The sequence below is a fragment of the Empidonax traillii genome, unplaced genomic scaffold (genome assembly GCF_003031625.1).
Source record: "Empidonax traillii isolate 1590-97213 ecotype Southwest subspecies unplaced genomic scaffold, ASM303162v1 scaffold925:size245191, whole genome shotgun sequence".
Taxonomy (NCBI): Eukaryota; Metazoa; Chordata; class Aves; order Passeriformes; family Tyrannidae; genus Empidonax; species Empidonax traillii.
Window position 1 is genome coordinate 7498 of NW_020956118.1, and position 20945 is coordinate 28442.

A 20945-nucleotide genomic window follows, 5' to 3' on the forward strand; every position below is an offset into this window, starting at 1 on the left:
TTTGCACGTTATGGAAAAGTCCAGCTGGCAGAAGCAAACACAACAGGCCTGAAGGCAGCGGAAAGCCAAAAGGGAAGGGGGGTTGCTACACACCGAGCCCCGCGGGAAGCACTCACTCTGCCCGCTCCTCCTCTCTCCTCGGGGCGCTCAGCACTCCCAGGACCTTCCACTCCTCATCCCCTCCGGCCGCAGGGGAAGCTGCTGCTGGTGCCCGGACCACTGGAGAGCAAACCCCGCACCGCTCAGCCCAGTTCGCTTCCTTCCAGCCCGTCAGGGAGCCGGTAACGCTGCTGGGGCACTCAGTTCGTGCCCAGGCTGGAGACGCTCGGCTGGAGGGGTTGGAGCAGCCGAGCCCGCAGCTCCCTCTTCTGTCCAGCGAACTCCTCGGCAGCCTCTCTTGTCCCGGCCCGGCAGGAATTTCGGCTCCCTGGCTGAGCGGCTCCCGAGCCGTCACCTTCTCCCCGCCCGCAGCCCGGGAAGCTGGAAGGGTTCGGGCTTAAAACAAGCCCTCGGATGAGTCAGCCCCGCGGTTTTTCGGAGCACAGACAAGTGTTTCTTGGGAAGGGATTGTTTCCGTGCCCCGTCCCTGGGCTGGCCGTGCCCAGGAGCCGCTGTTGGACCGCAAGGCTCCGGCGCCAGGAGCTGCTGGAACAATGGGGCTGTGTTTGCTCCTGGACACGCAGGGCTCTCCTGCAGGCTCTGTGCAGTTCCATGGCTTCCTGCCGGGAGCCTCTTTTTCTCCTGCAGCTCCCCCACGCACATAATTAGGGACTATTTTGGGACCTTATCGGAGATGCTTGGGCTCTGATTAGCCTGGACTTCCTTCCTCCCATCCTCAGCCCGCTCCAATATCGACGTCCAGCGGCGCTAATTTGATCATATCAAGGAGCAGAGGAGCTTTGGAGGCATCAGGGACTCTCAGAGCGCTCAATTTGGAGCTGGCAGCAGCAGGGCTGATAAGAACCAGCCATTTCTCCTCGTGTCCACCTCTTTTCCGTGCCAGCCACGTGCTCAGAGGGAGGACAAATCCTTGGAGGCTCCCACTTTTATTCCAGTGGATAAACTGGAGCTCAGCACTGAGGCAAATCAAATTAATTTTTTCTGATTTTTTTTTAATTTAATTTTCTGCATTAAACAAACTTTTTTTTTTTTTTTTAAGCACACAGCAAAAAAGTGGCACATTACTGGAAAAATAATTACTTCAAAATCACCTGGAATGGTCTGAATTTATTTAGAGTCCCTGATGTCTGTAACAGTGAAGGGATGGAGGGAAGGGAATTTTACAGTGTCCCATGGTTTAATCCAGAGGTTGCTTGAGGAAGCAAGAAATTATAGGGATTAAACCCAAACCAAGAGCACTCTTTGCTGTTTTACAAATACACCTAGCAGCAAAGTTTGGAAATGTTGGATCAATACCCCAGTCCCAAGTCCCTCAGTAGAACCACAGGAGCTTCAGGACCCTGAACAAGCCCACACTGTCCTCCTAAACCAGGTCTAACACCCCACAACACACAGGTGTTTATCACAGACCCCACAGAGAAAACCACCTGGAGAACACTCTGCCCCTTCTCTGCACCCTGAGACTGAAAACAAGGTTTACATTTACAGATAACATGAAAAATGTTTATTTGTGAAATACATCGAACTACAAAAGGCCCCCCCCCAGAGGAACAGGCAGTTTGCACCCCTGACACAGCCCCAGATATCACAGCTCCCTCCCCACTGCCCAGTCCTGCTCCCACTGACACTTCAGTCACTCCAGAGCATTCCAGCCACTGCTGTGAAGAACAAATCCTAGTTGGAAACGCTTTGGAGCAGGGTGATGTTGTCCCCTTTCAGCATGATCCGACCTGCAACACAAACAAACAGGGAATGGAGACACCACAGAGTCATGGAATGGGCTGGGCTGGGTTAAAGCTCATCCAGTGCCACCCCTGCCATGGGCAGGGCCACCTTCCACAGCCAGGGCTGCTCCAAGCCCCGTCCAACCTGGATTTGTTACAGCTGTTTGAAAGCCCAAACCTGGTCTCAGGCCCAGACAACGTTTTCCTGCACACTGAACAAATCCACCAGCTCAGGAAACAGCAGGGACTGAGCCCAGTGTCTGCTCCACAAGAGCTTCAGGCTCCCACACCTGGATCCCAGGCTCACTCAGGTCCCACAGCCACTCTGACCTACCCAGCTGCTTCCTGGACTTTGTTTTGGAGTGAATCTCCTCTGCATCATCCAGCACCAGGTTCATGTACTCATCAAAGCCCTGGAAACAGCACCAAACACAGTCAGGGAGGGAAAATTCAGCAACCACCACAAAAAACCCTCCTCAGCTCTGCACTTAAGGCTCTTCACTGGAGAGACATGAAGCATTTCCACCCCTATTCTTGGAAAAAAATGTAAAAGGAAGGACAAAATGGATTTATGAACCTGAACCTCCCACCTCCGAAGACAATCAGAGGAGTGACAAGGGGACAGGGATACTCACAATGATGCAGCCTTCTATCCTCATGTTCACCTGCTCATAGAGCCACACCTGGATCCTGGATCTCTAGAAATCATGGAGAGGGAGAGTAAAACAGGAACATCAACACCCCAAGCAGTTTGTTCCCTCCTGGGCACCCAGGGCTTGTCGCTGCCAACAGGCACTGCAGCTCTCAGAGGAGCCTCTCTGTTATGTCCGCTGGTGTTTTTTACGTCTTGTCAATAAATAACTAAACAATAATAAATATAAATTAATAAATACTAACAAACAATATTTAATACTGGGACACAGGACAGCAGAGATTTTTAATTGTCACAGGGAAATAGTGGAAGGTGTCCCTGCCCAAGGCAGGGGGTGGAACTGGAGGGTCTTCAAGGTCCCTCCCAACCCAAACCATTCTGGGGGTTCTGTGAAAACCCCCCCCACAGCCCAGACTGCAGAATCACCGCCTGTTACACAGGTAATTCCAGGGGGAAGGAAATGTTGAGCTGTTCTCACCCCTCTGAATGACTGTGAGTTCCCCAGTCCCACCGAAACCGGCTCAAAACCCGAATTATTAACAACCCCAGCCCGGTGTGGCAGCACAGGCCGCGTGCTCAAGGAGCGCCAGACACTCCCCCCACAGTCCAAACGGTTTTAAACTGAAACAAAGTAGATTTAAATCGGATACGGGGCAAGAGGTGCCACCCCCGGGTACTCACGTTCTGCAGGTATCGGAAGATCAGGTTCTGCAGCGGAGGGTTAAGGTACGGCACAGCCAGGGACCCCCGGGGACACAGCCCGGGGTGGGGAGAAACCCACGGTCCTCGGGGGCAGGAACCCCGAGGGATCAAACTTGAGACCCCCAGGATGAGACCCCCGAGGGATGAAACCCGCGACCCCCAAGGTACAAACCCACAACCCCCAAGGTACAAACCCACGCCCCCGACGATGAGAGCCGCGCTCCGCGGCCTGGAGCCCGCGCTCCGCCGGGTGTCACCCACGGCCCCCGGCCCCCTCCCGGCCGGCCGCCCCCGCCCCCCCTTGTCTCCCCGCGTTCCCCCCGCGTTCCCCCGGGGCCGTGCAGGATACGATGGGCTGCACCATCACCTTCTGCACCTTCTGGCCCTGCCCGCGGTACGCCATGGCTGCCGCTCCCTCACAGCGCGCCCGGGCCGCGGGGCACGCTGGGATGGCGGCGGGCTGTGAGGCCCGGAGGACCGCGGCTCTACTGCTCCGGGAGGGCGGGACACCGGGAACAGTCCCTGCCGAGGGATTCCTGAGGGGAAAATCACCGAGTCCCGACTGTGACCGATCGCCGCCCTGTCACCAGGGCGCTGCTTGTCAGAGGGACACGGCCAGCCCTTCCTTGGACTCCACCACCTCCCTGGGCAGCCCCTGCCTAGGCCTGACCGCCCTTTCCAGCAAGAAATTCCTCCTGGTGTCCAGCCTGACCCTCCTCTGGCACAGCCTGAGGCCGTTCCCTCTCCTCCTGTCCCTGTTCCCTGGGAGCAGAGCCCGACTCCCCCCTCCTGTCAGGGATTGCAGAGCCAGAAGGTCCCCCCTGAGCCTCCTTTTCTCCAGGCTGAGCCCCCTCAGCTCTCCTGGTGCTCCAGACCCTTCCCAGCCCCATCAGCTCTCCTGGTGCTCCAGACCCCTTCCCAGCTCCATTCCCTTCCCTTCCCTGCTCCAGCCCCCCCAGTGTCCCTCCTGAACTGAGTGACCAGAACCGGACACAGGATTTGGGGTTCCTCAGCAGCGCCAGCACAGGGGGACAATCCCTGCCCTGGTCAACCCCCCTGAGCCCCCAAACCCCACTCCTGTGCTTTGTTTTTACTTATAAACACTCGGCTACAGGAAAGGAGGAGGCGACCAGACTGTGTTTAATACAATTCCTTAAATAAAATACACACAGAAACCAGAACCAGGAGGTCTGTACAGACATGAGCGGGGCGGGTGGAGGTGACCAGCCTACGTTTAATACCTTAAATAGAATACAAATATAAAATGGAAGAATAAAATATTTACAGAAACCATGGTATACACCAAAATCCCACCTCCCTGGGCTGATAGAGGAGGAGGAAACCTTCCATGCCCTCTTCCTCTCTCCCAGAGTCATTCCATGGGCACGTGAGACGGATGCTGGCGGACATCACGGCGTGAGGAATTCCTTCAGCAGGATGAAGGGTCGGCAGCTCAGGGGAGCAATCCTTGGAACCAAGAGGCACTTAAACCAATTCTTCCTTTCCCAATTCACTGCAGACAAGGAGAGGAATCCTGGCTGCCCACCCCAGGATCCCGTTCCCATTAGGAAAAAGCACCCTGATAATTCAAAGTAAGGCTGGATGGACACACCCCAGCCACCGCCCTTGGCAGCGTGTTTGGTCCGAAATACTAATTAATCTGCTCCCTCCCTCCCCCCCCCCCAGCATTGTCATTAATTCCCCTAATTAAAGTCAAAATGACAGCGTACAGCAGTAAAACTCAAGAGTTGACATAGTAACTCCAGGCTTTGGGTACCAACTGTCCACGGGGTCCGAACACGAAGCGCTGAAATGTGCAGAACGTTGGGTTGTGCCAGGGAGGGGGGGAAGGTGGAAGCTTTTGTTTGAAGCCTTTGGAGCGTCACAGAACGAGCAGATCAGTTCACAACCACCACAGTCTGGAGATGGGATCTCTGTGTCCCCCCCCAAAAAAAACACAAGTGCTTTGTCCTCTCCGTGTGGAAGGAGCCACAGACAGTCCCGGGGAAATTCAGGACAACTGAGTGCAGATCCTGCCTAATCCTACCCATCCAACTGTGCCTTCAGCCTCAGCTAGGAAAGGATCACCTCCATGTATCCAACAAAATATACAGGTTTGGGGGTTGTGTAGGGGGGGAGGAGGGTTATGGATATTTTTTTTGGTGTTGTTTTTTTTTCTTTTTTTTTTTTTAAGACACTGCAGTTCAGCTGTCAATCATCTCCGAAAGTTCCAGGAGGAGGTCATCCTCATCCTTCCCTGGGTCCAGGTCAATCTCTGCTTCCAGTTTGCCTCCTGAGATTTCCCAAATGAGCTTCTCAAAGTCGTCCTCCACAGACAGAGGTGCTTTGGCAGAGCCCGTGGAGCTCAGCCGGCGCATCTTCACCGGCACTTCCGAGGGGGCTGAAGTTGAGCTGGAGACCTCTGACTGCGCCAGGGAGTCTGCCTGGCTCCCGATGTGGAGCTCCGGGCTGGGAAGAACAAGAGAGAGGGAACATCAGTGGGTGACATTCCTTGCCTGGAATTTAACCCTCCTACATCTCAGCCTTACACAGGGATTGTGACTCAATCAGCCTGGAACTATTACAGTCCAGGATCAGCAGGTAGGGTTGACAGTTTGGGGATTTATCCATCAAGAAACACCTGGAGTCTGGGAAAGAAAGGTCAGTACTTGTAGCCAGAGAGACTTCTCCACCTTTACTGATTTGACCACAAAAGGGTAAGAAGTGAACCTCTGCAGGCACTCAGAAAACCCAGAGAGTCACTGAAAAGCTGTACCCAAGAGCAGCACTTTTACAAAACCACCCAAACAAGCATTGCTGCTACAGGAATTACTTCAAATTGTTTCTTTGTTGGATTTTGGCACTGATTACCTGGAAACTCGAAATTTTCCACACGTGAACAAACCCGCCCGTTTCACACGAAAGTGGCAGAGATGAAGAAAAGGGACAAAGGTGTGATTGTTACCTGGTTTGGGGTTTTTCCCTCCGAGGTATGGAGACCAGGCTGTCCTCTGGCAAAGCAGGGGCCACGGCCTGGGGAGAAGGAAGACAGCTTTTATGACACAAAATCTCCCATAGATATTTGTTTTGCACTTTTTCTCCCAGAGGAGGGTAAGATTTGGCTGTAAATGTTCCTGGGGACCCCCAGCTGGCTCGGGCACTGTCCTTACCGCAGCTGCTTTCCTGGCTGAGGGCTCCTTGGTGTCCCCACCGGTGGCACTGAGGGGCTTCACGGCCACCACGGCAGTGGGGTGGCTCTCGGTGGCCTTGCGTTTCAGGCTCTGCCTGGGGGAGGACGTGGCTTTCCCATCCAAAGGCTTCAGGCACACCTTGGATTTGTCTGGAACAGAAGGAAGAGAGGAACGGTACAGCCTTGGGTCAAAAAACAACAGGTTCTTCATAGTCCCATAATCATAGAATTGCAGGATGGTTTGGGTCGGAAGGGACCTTAAAGATCATCTCGTTCCGCCCCTCCCTTGCCCTGCTGGCCACATCTGGTTGGTTTCTGGGGTTCCAGCACACGTGGCCCTTCTCCCCAGGCTGTTCTCAATAACACACCCTGAGGTGACACTCAGCACTCACTTTTAGCTTTCCGTTCCAGAGGCTGGGCTGCCTTTTTCCCTGGGGACACAGCAGGGTCCTTCTCCGGGCTTCCCATCCCATCCTCCTGAGGCTTCACCAGTTTCCTCCTCCCAAGCTGATAAGCTGATCCTGAAACCACGGCGGATTCAGGGCTCCCTGATGGTGGAGTTCTGTCCTTGGCTGGTTTCTCCACTGGGGTTGGCACAGCAGCTGCTTCCTTCTGCAGCTTCTCCTGGCGCTGCTTCAGCTGCCGCTTCTCCCACATGATCTCCTCCAGGCTCTTCACCTGGACTGTGGAATTAGCTGCACTCTGACCAGAGGACTAAAAAAAAAAATAAAAAAAGGATTATTAGGACAACGATCTATGGAGATTCCATTAGGAAATTCTGGGTGGCAATCCCTCCGAAATGGCTCCGTGTGGCACCATTAAAATGCAACATTTTCTGTGTAAAATGTTGCCTGTAACAAGATCCCTGCTTTGCTCTGGTCAAAAGCCTGCAATTCCCAACACAGCAAGCTGCTTTCATGGAGCAGAACACGCTAGCTGTACCCCATCCATTCTTTTTAAGGGTTATAAAGCCATACAAGCTCCCCCATACAGCCTGATGTCCTCTCATGATACCTCCAGCCTTTGTTATTGAAATACTCAGCTCAGAATTTCAAGACGTCCCCAAAGTCTGCCAGAGAAAGTCACTGAGAACAAAACCATTCTCCCCACATTAACCTCTGGTGCTAATAGGTTTCATTGAGAGGTATAATCAGATTAATTCCAGGTTTTAGTTCTAATTAATTTATTAATTCAAAGCAAGGACTCTGATGTTGTCTGGAAATGCTACTGGAAATGACAGGAGTTGGGACTTCACTGCAGCAATTACCAAATGAGGAAAGGTAGAACACATTCCAACAGGGAGCAGGAAGTCAGTTTACACACAAAACACGGCAAAATTTGTCAGAAATTGTGCGTACATATGTATATATCTAAGTTTTCACAACAGACTCACCTCTGCAGCTGCAGAGACAGTTTTTGGAGAAGGTTTGTTCAATTCCACTATCATTTTTTCTTCTCTTCCAGGTGCTTCAAAACAAGCAGAAGTGAAAAATAAGTATGTTGTCAACAGCAGAGGTAAAGAAACCTGGTTTCCTTGGTGTGGTTATTCTCTCATGTCTCAGGACACAGGGAAAGGCTACAGGAAGCAATTTCTGAAGCATCTCACCTCTCCCTCAATCTCTTTTTATGTGGTTTATATAATCTTAAAGATATTTAATGCCCCCTCATGTTAAGAAGGTGATACATCCTTCCCAAACACACACATATCAATACACAACACATATTCCAAAGAGGAATGTAACCCAGGATTCAGCACAAGGAAGATCCCACACCACAGATCGATGGCCGAAAAATACAACAGAGAAATCAGACCACAAAGCTCCTAAAGGAATGAGTTTTCCAGCGGGAAATACAGAAAACTGTGACGTAATTTGTGGAATGTAACATGGTCCCTTTGACCTTGGTATCCACCGAAGGAAAAAGCAACAGGAATCCTGAGGAAACTGGACTTACTTCCCCAGGAAGGTACCTCCTTACCTATGAGCTTGGTGACCCGCAGGAGTTTCCTCCCTCTGAGGGCAGGCTCGGGCTGTGCAGGAGGAGCCGGCACGTTCTCCCCACTCTGCTGCATCCTCAGAGCTTTCTCCCTCTTGATCTCCTCCAAGGTTTTGATCCGCACCTCTCCCGCTGGTTTGGCTCTGCCGGGCTCTGCCAGCTGCACCCTGCCGGGCACGGCTGGAGCAGCAACGCTCCTCCTGGGCTCTCCCTCAGCTTTCGGCTTGGCAGGGAACTCCTCCGGCTTTTCCTTCTCTTCCTCCAGCCTCTTGTGGTTCTTCTCAGCCAGGGCTCCCGAGAGGGATTTGATGCGCACAGGGGGGGAAGGTCTGGTCCCCGTGCCGGGCTCCTCTGCCCTGCGGCCCTCGCCGGGGGCTTTGCCCGGGGGCTCCCCCCGCCTCTGCTTTGCCCTCTCCAGGCGAATCTCCTCCAGGGTCTTCACCCGGATCTCCTCCATGGGCTTGGCAGCCTTCTCTGTCACCAGGGAAAAAAAAAAAGGACCAGCATTCAAACAGAGTCCAGCAATGTGTAAGAGTCTCCAAAATCTGCCACAGCACCAAGGAAAGGGGGTCTGAGTGCTCTTTAAGAGGCATCTGAGGTCAGTATCAGCTGCATCATCATGGAATGGGTTGGGTGGGAAGGGACCTTAAAGATCACCCAGTGCCACCCCTGCCATGGGCAGCGACACCTTCCACTGGCCCAGGATGCTCCAAGCCCCGTCCAACCTGGCCTTGGACACTTCCAGGGGTGCCCCTGCTCCTGGGAATGGTTCCATCCTACTTGTGTGTGAGCAACTGCAGCTTCTGATGGTTCAGGACCATCAAACCTTGATGAGATCCATGTGGGAGCCACCTCTCTGACAGCAGCCTCAGGACAGCTCACTCCTCCAGCAAGAGGCAGAAGCTCTTGAAACTTGACTTTTAGGGCACTGTGGAAGTCCATGGAAATCAAAAAGGGGTATTTAATATGCATTTATTACCTGTCTCTGTACTGCTCTGTTCAGGGGGCTGTCCCAGCCTCTCCTTCAGGGACTTCAGCACTTGAACTAAAACACAGAACAGGAAAGGTTAAGGAGACTGCACAAATCCTGATTCTGTGAGGTGAGACAGGACATCATTCCAGTGGGATTCAAAGTCACCCCGAGCCCTCAGCCAACATGCAAAAAGAACCATTAGGAGGAGAAACGGCAAACCTAAGTAGAAATGTGGGTGTGCAATCCAGGTGTGTTTGATACCTGTGCCTCTCCTGGGGGCCTTCTCAGCATTCTCCAGCATCTCTGTCTTCCTGCCCAGCCTGTCAGCAACGTTACGCCGCAGAGGAAGGAAGGTTTTCCCAGCTTCAGAAAGACACAAAGGGGGAAATGCTTTCAGCAGGTTTCTCTGCAGGAGGATTTTCCAACAGTCAGTCACAGACTTCAGTCCCTCCAGGTTTATTTTCTAGTATTTGCCTTTCAGTTGCTAACTGAATTTGGTGGTTTTGCAATCAATGCACGTCATGTAATTTCCTCCCCAAAAACACCTTTAAGTATCACCATGTTTAGGAGACAGCACCCAAAGAGCAGCTCACAAAAAGCTCTCACCTACGAGAGTTTTCCGTTTTCCCAGTCTGTCAGGAAGATTCAGCTGGATCACAGGATCCTCTCCTAAAACACAGAATCATCTGTTCAGTGCACAGAAACCAGCAGCCAGGAAAAGCATCATCCCCAAAAAATGACACTCCTTTGGCAGCCAAACCCCATAACTAATGAATGACTGTGAGTAGAAGTGGTTCTATGTGTTTTTTGCCTTTAAAAGGAATTTATGATTTCCTTTAAAATGAATTCATACAGACTCCTATCACCCAACTGCCACTGTCAGCCTCTTCAATGCTTCAAAAACTGGTTACTTGCATAATCCCATCTTCTCGATCTTCCCTTTCATTACTCCTGTTTTTAATTAACCTCTTCTCTGCACCCTCACTCTTCTTTTGCCATCAGCCTCTCCCTGCTTCTACTGCACTTCTACAACTCAACCTCAAAGTGAAATTAAACACATTGGAGAGTCTGAAGGATGTGATAAAATATGATTAGTTATGGCTTAATGAGAAAAAACCTCTTCCTGATCCTTTACTGCAATGTAACAAATCCAGCATCCCCAGACTCCAACCCTTTCCAATACAACCAGGGTTTTAATTAGAAAAGGCAGCACCACACGTGTGAGTTCTCTTATTTATTACTTCACAGTTTGATTTAGGAGCCATGAAATGGAAGTTCTCACCTTCCTTTGAGGACAGAGTGACAGTTCTCAGCACTGTCCTTACGTTTTCCTTCTCTGGCACAGGAATTGTCCGAGCTTGGAGCGGATCAACAGCAACTCCTGAGGGACCTTCTGATCAGAGCAGGGAACAAATAAGGATGTTTAGGGAAACAACCCAACCAAATAAAACAAAGAATCATCACGGAGACCAAGAACATCAGTTACTCATTACTGCCAAACACAGAACCAGCAGTGCATGTAAATAAGAGAGATGAGCCATTTCCCTCGGATTCGCCCTTGGAATTCCAAGCAGGAACAGCAGCTGCTTCAGAAAACAGCTCACACGCCAAAGCAGCTCAAGGCCCCCACCAAAACATGGAAGTGAGTCCCCCAAGCAGCTCTCAGCTGCAATAACCATCTCCCGCTCTGAGCCAAACAGTGCAAAATAAGATCCTTCGCCTGCAAATTCCTGCTATCCAAGTAATATCAGAAGGATTTAAAACAAAGATAAGGTGGACAGAAGGTAGAAGGACAGGAAAAGAGGGGACATTAACTCACCACCTTGTTTTTTGGCTTTTTCCTTTAGTTTCTTCAATTTGATTTCTTCGAGTGTTTTTATTCCGAAATTTAAATTGTCATCTGAAATCACAGAACAGCTCATGAAACTGAGGCTTAAAGGCATTTTGAATAAACCCTGTCAACACTCCCCAAACAGATGGTATTTTGGTAAGGAATTGGCACCTTCCTTCACCCTCCTCCATCCTACAGGGTAAAGTCTGCACTTTCAAGCATTAATGTAATGTAGAGGGATTAAAGGTTCCTCTGGCATTTGCACAATGTCTGAAAGGACACATCTGCAGGCATTTAAACTCCATGTCGTGGCTCTATTTTGTTCCACAAAAGCAAACCAGGAGGAGTTTATCTCCTTGGGACATATGACATTATTAGATGAGAATGACTCCCTTCAGTGACCCCATGTTCTATTGTGTTTTTAGAACACACTGCTTTCATTTGTCGAATTCTCCTTCCAAACCACCCCCCTCCAGCTGCTGGAATACCTGGCTTTGTATTAGCATTGGATTTCCTAGTGGAAATCAGCCTCAATCCATTATGGGCTTCTGTGGCTGGCTGTTGGACAGGTGTTTTAGTTTCTTCTCCTTCTTCAGAAAGCTGGTCTGAAAGGCAAAAATAAACCTATTAACTTATGGAGTAGGGATGAGACGAGATTGTTCATGTTTATGTAGCTCATACGATGACATTTCAACCCATAAAGATATTTAGGATTCCAGACTCCCGCCTGAAGTTTTAACCACTAAAAAACTCAGGTATTACGTGATTTATATATTCACTTACAGTAGAAATATTTTCAGCAGGTAAAAAATGCTCACCATCATCATCTTCATCATCATCTGCAGCATTGATGACAACTGGAGGGTGTGTAGGACTCGGGACATTTTCTGAGTTCTCCACTTTCATCACCCCCCTCAGCTGTGGGGAGGGGTTGGACTGCACAGAGAGTTTGTTTTGCTGCAGCGACATCTGAGCCATTTTCACATCATCTTCTGCAGACTCAGGTGGGCTGGGGAGTGTGGCTGAGGACAAGGAGGCTATCTGTTACTTGGCCATGTCAAAGTCTGACCCCGGTGTTGCAGGTATGACAGAGAAGGCAGGTAAGATAAACCCACCTGGCTACTGAATTCAGTTTCCTTCTTCCCCATCCCTGCTTACACTGTGAAGGGGGTTTCCCTCCCACACCCATCTCCCCACCCAGAAAGGATTAAATGAGGGGAAAGGAACCTGAAGGGCAAAGATCACAGAGGAGCTGAGAAAAGACTAAACCCCAGAATTATCTTCCATTCAGCTGACAGCCTGTAAGTGCAGACCCCTCCCTGCACTCAGGAATGACCAATTCCCGGAGCTTTACCCCATCCTAAGCAACATTCGCACCTAAACGTTTAATAAATGGAGCTGAGAAAACTCACTTTTGCTTGGGGGCAGGAAGAGCCCATCGACATAACGGCCTTTGGTGTGGTGGAAAGCACAGTTGTACTTCTGGCAGCCCCCGGGCTGGTTCTCCCAGTAACAGGCGATCTCGCTCCGCTTTTTCTGAGGGAAGGGACAAAGCCAAGTTCACACTTGCAAACAGACTCAGTTTCCCCACATGTCAGAGACAGGAGTGCAGCACTGCAGTGCTGGAGTATCATTCCAAAGGTCAACTTCTCGCTAAAAATATTTCAGGGCATATAAACCAAGTTTGTGCAGGGGGGAAAGAACTAAATATTGTCTGGCTTTGCTTTCCTGTCACTCAGCTGGGGAGGACAGGCCAGCCTGACACAGGAATTCAGATCCAAAATAACGGGATTATTCAGAGGGGGAAATGGCTTCAAATGCCCAGGTTAAATCTACCTGAATTTATCTTTCACAGCACTGGTTCCTTCCCACCTGATTTCTCCCCTCCCTGTCCTGCTCCAAGAGGTCAGGATAACGTTATCTGAGAAATTCAGGGCAGAAGGAACCTGCCAGGCCATTTTCCAGCCCAGCCCTTGGGAGGCTGTTTCCCACCACCCTTCTCCACCACATTTCAGCCGTGTGATCCATGTGGCTGCTTTTACCTCTGACTAAGCAAATAATATCAGCACCTAACAAAAACATTTCCAGCCCAGATACACCTCAGAAATTGACTTTTCTTCCCCCAGCTTCCTGCCAGCCCCTCCTAGTGACCAATATCCCTTGAAAGCAAGCAAATCTATGCTGTACAAGCACATTCACCCGCTGTGGGTGCTTCGTTTGGCAAACACTCACATCGATTTCCATGTGTCTGAACCTGCAGACATTCCTGAAACAACGACCCTCCTGCCAGAGGGTGCAGACGGTCTCACTTCCCAGAGCTGCCTCACAGTGGCGGAAGGCACAGCTGTCTCCCTGGAATCCAAAGGAAAGCAGGAAAAAAAGGGATATAAAACCATCCAGCCTGAAAAAAATGCTCCTGTTATCAAGAGCTGGCAGCAGAATCTGTTAATTAAGTTAACAGCAATCTGTGTCTCCTCACGCTCTTCCCCCTCCTTGCTTATAAACTAAGAAGGGAAACGCCAAATCCCAAAGGAAAATGCTCCCAAACACACCTTGTTGCACGTGGAATAGAAGTAGAAGTAGCAGTCGTCTCCCTGGTTGGACATAATGGATAAACTCTTGGAATAAGCTCTCAGGGTTTGATCTCAGGGTCTTCCTCCAGCCTTGGCAAGAACTGGCTTCACTTTTCTGGGACTCAAAGTCTTCTACTGGCTTAGCAGTGAAATCTTCTTTTTAAAAGTAACCCTGAAGAAAGGGATCAATAAGTGATGGATAATTGAGTAATGAGCACTTTTACAGCTCTGTTAGTCAAATTTATCTCTTGAGGGGGGCAATGTCTTGAAATCAGCTGATCACAAAAACTGTGTCAGATCTGTGTAAAACTGCATGGATGTCGTCAGTACAAGTCCTATTTTAATCACAGTTACATATTTTGGAGCACAGAAAAAACTAGTGTGTGGCTGTAAGCCTAAAAGTGAGCCACTTCTTAAAAAACTGGTCATAATTTTGAGTTATTAATGATACTAATTTATATTGATAATATAACTGATATGGATACACTGATAATATAACTGATACTGATATATTGATAACATAACTGATATTGATATTACCTTTCAAATTATGCCTTAATAATTACATATAAATAATAATGGCTATAGTAATAGTATCTTAATATTACTGCTCAATAATATCACATTAATATTACTTGATAACATCACATCTTAATAATATCCCATCTTTTGAAGTGACATCTGAATAATATGAATTTTGAACTACTACATGATTGATCAATTATTGACTAGTAATTTCTATCAAATACAACAGATACATTAAGCATTTTTCCAATCCCTGTGGATTTTGGGGTTCACACACCTGGACAACTTCAGCACAGACTTTGATCTTCCCAGACATCCAGTTCCCTTCTCCTGTAGGCCGAACCAACACTTGAGTCCATCAATTAATAACAAAGGGGTAGAAAGAATTTTCCTTCTCACATTGCCAAGGGAACCTCTCATCCACAATTCAAACTTAGGATGTGCTCTTAAACATCTTACAACTAATGGAGGAAGCAAGTCCATTGGAACACTGCCAGCCTGGAGACAGCCAGGGTTACTTAGCTCTTCCAAAAAACCACCAAAAAAACCACCAAAAGAAGCCCCAGCGCATTTAAAGATGAACTTGGGATTCAAAGTGGCTGCAAAAATGAGGCTCCATCTTCCACAGCCGGGCAATTTCTAATTTTTTTTTTTTTTTTTTTTTTTTTTTTTTTTTTTTTTTTTTTTTTTTTTTTTTTTTTTTTTTTTTTTTAAATAATTTAACATTCAGTAAGATGCAATTTCTGGTCTTCCAAGATTTCTTCACCTATTAAGAAAACACAAAAACCTTCCCCCACCTTTATTTCCTGTACAGAAAAACCCCACATTTGTGTGTATAAACCCACATGCACAGATGTGTTTATACACACGCACACACCAGAGGAAGGGAGAACAAAGTGAGAGCGAGAGCGAAAACGAGGATTTCTGGCTCTTTGCCACAGCGAAGTGCAGGCAAAGCCTCTCATCTGGAGGAAACCAGGTGGGGAAAAATGAAAGATCTCTGTAATATCTGGATAGGAGGAGGTGGCGCTGCCAGGGGTGAGTTGGGATGGGGGATTTGGGGGCAGCACACGAACACCCCCCATGCACAAACACATCCACACGGGGGGCCATCCCTCGGGAAGGGCTCTGACCCTCACCACACACACCGGGAGCAGGGAGGGGGAAGCAGCTCAGGGACACAGCAAGCCTCGGGAAGCAGGGAATGCCCACGGTGGGAGTGGTGTGGCTGCACGAGACCCCCCGGAGTGCGAAAGCGCTCGGATTTGGGGAAATAATTTAGTTTTCCATCGCGTCCTACAAATTTGCTGTTCCCTAATCCATGTATCCATCATCATCCATGGCTGCAAGATCATTTGGAAACGGCTCAGGTCCAACCCAGCTGATGATTTTTCGGTGCCACCAGAACCTGATTTATTGAGCTACAGCATTTTTTTTTTATGTGAACTCATGCACTTATTTTTATATTATTCTAAAATTAGATTTTTAGGATTCTAGGGTGTTTTTTTTTTAAATCCACAAAACCTGCAACCAGACCAGCTAAAATTCAATTTAAAGAGATTTACCCCTTTCACTGCACATTTCTGGGCAAAGGATTTCAGATTCTTGGGGACAGAGGTGAATGAAATTGTTCTTACAGATCAATAATAAATGCTTGGAATCTTTTACTCACACAAACACTAGTGAATTTTCCAGGACACTTTTTTTTTTTTTTGGCAAGGAATTTTCCCAAATCTAAAATAAAGAGAGGAAAAGTTGGGTTCTCACAGGTGTTATTGTTTTTTGACTGCTTGATAAAGGGAATAAAAACAGGAGTTAAGTGCAGGGTTTCCTTCCCTTCTTCCATATCTGTGGGATTATTCACTCCTGACCTTTAGCACCTTCAAAAACAGACTTTGTGTCATGCAGGTTCCTCGGAATCTAATTCTAAAACTTCCTGGAGCTCCTTCGTGGGGAGGTTTCAAGGAGACACATTCTTCTGAGTGTTTTCTCTTTTGGGAGTTTTAGATTAAATTTCAAGGCCGAATTCTTGGGTTTGCAGGAGGCAACACTTCAGTGGGTGGTAATGAAGGGCCATGGCTTGGCTGAGCAAAGGCATTCAAACACAAATCACAAGGAATTCCCAGGCTGGAAGGTGGCATTTCCTTTCCTTGGGAAGTGAGACACACCTAGAACTCAACATTCCTACATCCACCACCTTGGGGGGGAAAAAAAAAAAAATCCCTTCAGCTGGAGTTCCTTTAAACTAAATCAGCTCAGCAGTTTCCATATTCCACATCTGGGCTTCCATATTTCCATATTCCTGTCCAGAATTTGGATGGGTCTTGTTTAAGGAATGGGAATAAAGCAGAACTTTAAAACAATTAGCAACAAAAAAATCAACAAAAACAACCCCACAAAAACCCCAATGGAAAAAAAAAACCACCTTAAAGTTCTAAACCCCATAAATTTAATTATGAGAAAAGTTAACTAAAAACCTTTTTTCTTTAAAGTAGCAATCTGAGTGCTGTGCAAAAATCAAGCGAATTCACCCCAGAAAAATCTGAATAAAGATGAGTAACTCTGGTGCACTCAGCAGGCCTCTGATCCAAGCTGATGAGAATTTTAAACACTTTTTTCCCCCCAGAACTCCAGTAAAATGTTTGCAGTAAGAGATTTTGAACCCATTTTTCTAAAAAATAATATAATTACAGGTACAGTAGCTGAGGGTCAGGAAAAACATGACCAAAAGCAATATAAATTTTATGTATTTTAAGGGAACATAAATAATAGAATGAAAACCTGTTTAGTGTATTTTAGAAGCTTCTCCCTCCTGGTACTGCAGAACCAATCCCGTTCCCTGTCTGATCTCCCACTTTCCTGACCTGCCTCTGTCCTGGATTGAAGAGGAAGAAGGAAACAAACCTTTCTGCACCTCAACCAAAGCCTGAGAGCAGCTTTCTTGCAGCTCCCTGGGGGGGAATTTCTGGTTTTAAACCCCCAAGATTTCCCTGGAAAAGTCTCTCCTGCTGCTCTATTTGTGCCTTTAATTCCTGACAACAATATTTGATGCTTCAAATCCCCATTTATCCAGCACCAAGGAAGGAAGAGCACCAGGAAATATGTGTTCTTACCCCCCTTTTCAACCATTCTCATCCCATTTCTGAACTAAGTCCTGCTCAGCTCAGTGTGTGCCCCTGGTTCTGTTTTCCTTCCAAACCCCCCTGTCCCCAGGAGATCTCCCTTTTTTTAGAGCCAAACCCCCCAGTTTTACTGTGGAATTGCGGCCCACAGCTCCATCCCCGGGAACGTCCTGGAGACTCCACTGCAAGGGGGGAAAAAAAAAAATCCCTTTTGGCGCTTCCATAACAAAACCATCGACGGGGAGAACAGAAGCCTCTCAGCTCCAATCCTTTTAAGAAATAAAAACCAACCCCCCCACACACACACCCCTCACCACGGCGTCGCTTCGAACGCCCCAAAAAGCAGGAATGAAGAACCTGGTGCGCCCAGAGTTACTCAGATCCTGAGGAATGAGGAGCAATTAGATGACTACACTGGAGATGCCCCTCAAAGGCTTTGCTACGGCAGGGGAGGCACAAGGTTTTACCTGGAAATAAGGATTATTATGAAGCAGCTGCTTGGGGGGGGGGGAAGGAGGAACCGTGGGGAAGGGCTTGGGGCCTACCCGGGCACGGAGCTCCCACCTCCCAAAACCCTGCGGGAGGGAGCCCGCCCCATCCCAACCTCATCCCACCTCATTCCCACCTCATTCCTCCCTCACCCCGACCCCCCCCAGCCCCGGTGGCCGCGGACACCCCAGTGGGGAGAGCGCGGGGAGACGCGGCCTGCGGCCCCCGCGGAACGGGCCAGAGGGGCCATCCCGCCGGCCGCCGCGGGCTACCGAGGGGGCTGTTATTTATGGTCGATCAGGGACTTTACCGAGCCCCCGGGGGCCGCCGTGTCCCCGCCGTGTCCCCGCGCTGTCCCTGCGATCCGCCGGGGCCGCCGCCGTTCCCCCCGCGCCAGGCTCAAAGATGGCGCCCCGCGCTCCGGCAACCTCAGCCCGCCCGCCGCCAAGATGGCGGCCGGAACGGCTTCACCGCCGGCCACGCCCGCCCGCGGGGGCGGGGCGGGTTCCGTGTGGGCTTTGTGTGTTCGTCATCTCCGCCGGCGCCTCAAACCCTCCAAAAAAACGCTCGAAAACTGTGCACGGCCTTTCGCTGTGGGGCCGTCGGGATTGTGATCCCCTCCACCTCAGCCCCGTGCCCGCGGAACGCGAGGTTGGAAAAGCCCTCCCAGATCGAGGCCAGCCTGTGCCCGGTCCCCACCTTGTCGCCCAGCCCAGGGCACTGAGTGACACGGCCAGGCCTTCCTCGGACACCTCCAGGGATGGGGACTCCACCACATCCCTGGGCAGCCCCTTCCACAGTGCCTGACAGCCCTTTCCAGGAGGAAATTCCTCCTGATACCTAAGAATGATGCTCAGTCCCCATTCCAGAGCCCACCTGCCCGACCGCAGCGCCTGAGGTGCCGTCCCCCCCTCCATCACGCTGCATCACGGATATCCCTTCCAAACTGGAGGATATTTTGAGTTTTCAACCCATTTTCCCAGTTTTGGGATCCTTCTGGCCGTGCTCCCCCATGGGCCTGGCTGGGTGGGTTAGGGTTTAGGGTTAGGGCTAGGCTTAGGGTTATTTTAAAGCTTTCTTTCAGAATTATTTTTATGTCTAGGGTAAATACTCCAGGAGATAAACCCCACTCTGATGGGAGCTCTGGTGGCAGCAGGGTCTGTTTTGATCCCCATCCCTCCTTCCTCCCCACAGGCCCCACTCCCACGCTCCGAAGGGAAGCCTGGCCGTTCCTCCAGCGCTGGGAGAGGGGCTGGGATTGATTTCACGAGCTGCTGGACACACGGAGGACGTCACAGTTACACGTGGGCACAGTTTATTCTCTGGATGCATTGTTTCTGCTCAACAGCCAAAGCTTTATTGATTCCAAATCATCCCCCTCCTCCCCCACCCCCAGCACGCCTGGTTTTGAACTAAGCACCCCCTTTTTATCCCACCCCTCAACCACTCCTCTGCTTCCACTTGGAGTATTGTCTCTGCTTGGAGTCCGTTTGCTCAGAAGAAGCCAACTGACAATTCATTCAGATTCTTTTTTTTTCTTTTTTTTTTTTTTTTCTCCCAAGAACCATATAAATTACATGCAAAACATTGTACATAGAGATTAATATCAAAATGCAATACAGATCAGGTGCACTTTAAGCTGGACTCTATTAGGATATGGCAAACACACCAGGGTACATATTGCTTTGAAACCACCATTTTTTTGTTGTTGTTGTTGTTTAATGTCATGCATACCACATAATATTCAGTCTTTTGTTTTGTATTTTTTTTCCTCCTGTTTTTATACAAAAATACCAGTGCTTATTATACTTAGTTACTGGAAAAGAAAAACTCGGCTCTGCGTGCCCTCTTCAAAGGAAAGTTTTAGTTGTGAGAGCACGGGATAAATATATATACACACACATAAATGTTGATTTCATACTGTATATATATATATTTATTAAAGGGGAGGAAAGAAACTAAAGGCAGTTTTAGCCATGGGCTTTGCTGGATGAAAATCAGGGGGTTCGGGGAGTGGGAGGAGAGCAGAGCTCAGCAAGGGTAGGGGGGGGATGCTGGAGAGGGAGAACCAGGGGCCAAAAGCCACCTGGCTGGGTGGTTCTGTTGGGGGGCAGGAGCAGGAGAGAGGTACCCCACATCCCCACGCTCCAAGGGGAGAGCTGGGAGTGCAGGGGGGTGTTTTAGGGATCCCCGTCCGTGAGCTCGTGGGACGCGATGCAGGGACAGGCGCCCTCCCACAATAAGCTTCCAGGGGCTTTGGTGCGGTCCCTGCAGTCACGGAGAGCAGCAGGACTGGGCCGTGGCACCTCGGAGATGCCCTCCCTGGATTTGGGACGGGGCTTTTCCAGTCCCCCCCGTTGTGCCACCCCCAGCAGCTGGAGCTGAGCACTGCGGGCCGTGCACTCCTCGCGGGGTGGGGGAGGAAAGCCAGAGGCCGCCCATGCTAAAATTTGGTTTAGTTTTTTTCCTTCTTGAGATTGTTTCCGAAATTTCCCTCGAAGCTTATTGCACGAAACCTTTGAAAACGAAGTAAGACCCCCCTGTGCAAATCAGAAAGGAAACCTCAGCACAGAATGCAAACGCCTCAGAAGAAGCTGCCTGGTGAGCGACGCACACAGGGCGTGGTGGGATGTCTTTGGTACCAATCCGCCAATTTATTCCACAGAAAAAAAAAAAAAATAATCCACCACCAGAGAGAGACCCTCCTGGGATCAAGAACTGGATGCAAAATTACGTTCAGAGTGTTTTAATAACAAAGCATTCCAAGGCAAGTTAACACGGATCACAGGGTATGACTTCGGTTCCTGTCGGGCACTGTCCCCGTGTGCACTCGTGGCAGTTCAAACAAAGCAGAAAAAAAAATTATTAATAATATATATATATATATTTATATATATCTCCCCCTAGTCAAGGCATGTTGCAGAGAGTCCCCAAAAGTTCGTGCCGCCGACCATGCCTTTTGGAGCACCAATCTCCCCCAAATCTTTTGCAATGTCCTCAATAACTTAAGCCTTAAGAGTCAGCTGCTGCCAGTATATCACTGAAACTA

General features: G+C 49.4%; 2 protein-coding genes across 5 annotated transcripts; both read right to left on the bottom strand.

The window, feature by feature from the left end:
- Positions 1–1601: 1601 nt before the first annotated feature.
- SNRPE (small nuclear ribonucleoprotein polypeptide E) lies at positions 1602–3643 on the bottom strand. The gene is made up of 5 exons (XM_027903018.1): positions 3548–3643; positions 3178–3204; positions 2480–2542; positions 2179–2257; positions 1602–1850 (listed from the first exon to the last, which is right to left on the bottom strand). The coding sequence occupies exons 1-5, from the start codon at positions 3599–3601 to the stop codon at positions 1795–1797; spliced, it is 279 nt and encodes a 92-aa protein (XP_027758819.1). The 5' UTR covers positions 3602–3643; the 3' UTR covers positions 1602–1794.
- A 775-nt stretch (positions 3644–4418) lies between these two features.
- Positions 4419–18300, bottom strand: ZC3H11A (zinc finger CCCH-type containing 11A). Of its 4 annotated transcripts, none has more exons than XM_027903014.1 (18): positions 18207–18300; positions 14563–14615; positions 13740–13932; positions 13420–13539; positions 12600–12723; positions 12006–12209; positions 11676–11792; positions 11176–11256; positions 10639–10749; positions 9963–10025; positions 9618–9719; positions 9363–9428; positions 8366–8857; positions 7782–7855; positions 6781–7102; positions 6369–6538; positions 6164–6231; positions 4419–5667 (listed from the first exon to the last, which is right to left on the bottom strand). In XM_027903014.1, the coding sequence occupies exons 3-18, from the start codon at positions 13791–13793 to the stop codon at positions 5403–5405; spliced, it is 2433 nt and encodes an 810-aa protein (XP_027758815.1). In that variant the 5' UTR covers positions 13794–13932; positions 14563–14615; positions 18207–18300; the 3' UTR covers positions 4419–5402. The 4 variants fall into 4 exon arrangements, with proteins under 4 accessions (XP_027758815.1, XP_027758814.1, XP_027758816.1 ...); XM_027903013.1 differs by lacking the exon at positions 18207–18300 and adding an exon at positions 15958–16686; XM_027903015.1 differs by lacking the exon at positions 18207–18300 and having other exon boundaries at positions 11179–11256; positions 14563–14945.
- Between the last annotated feature and the right edge of the window lie 2645 nt (positions 18301–20945).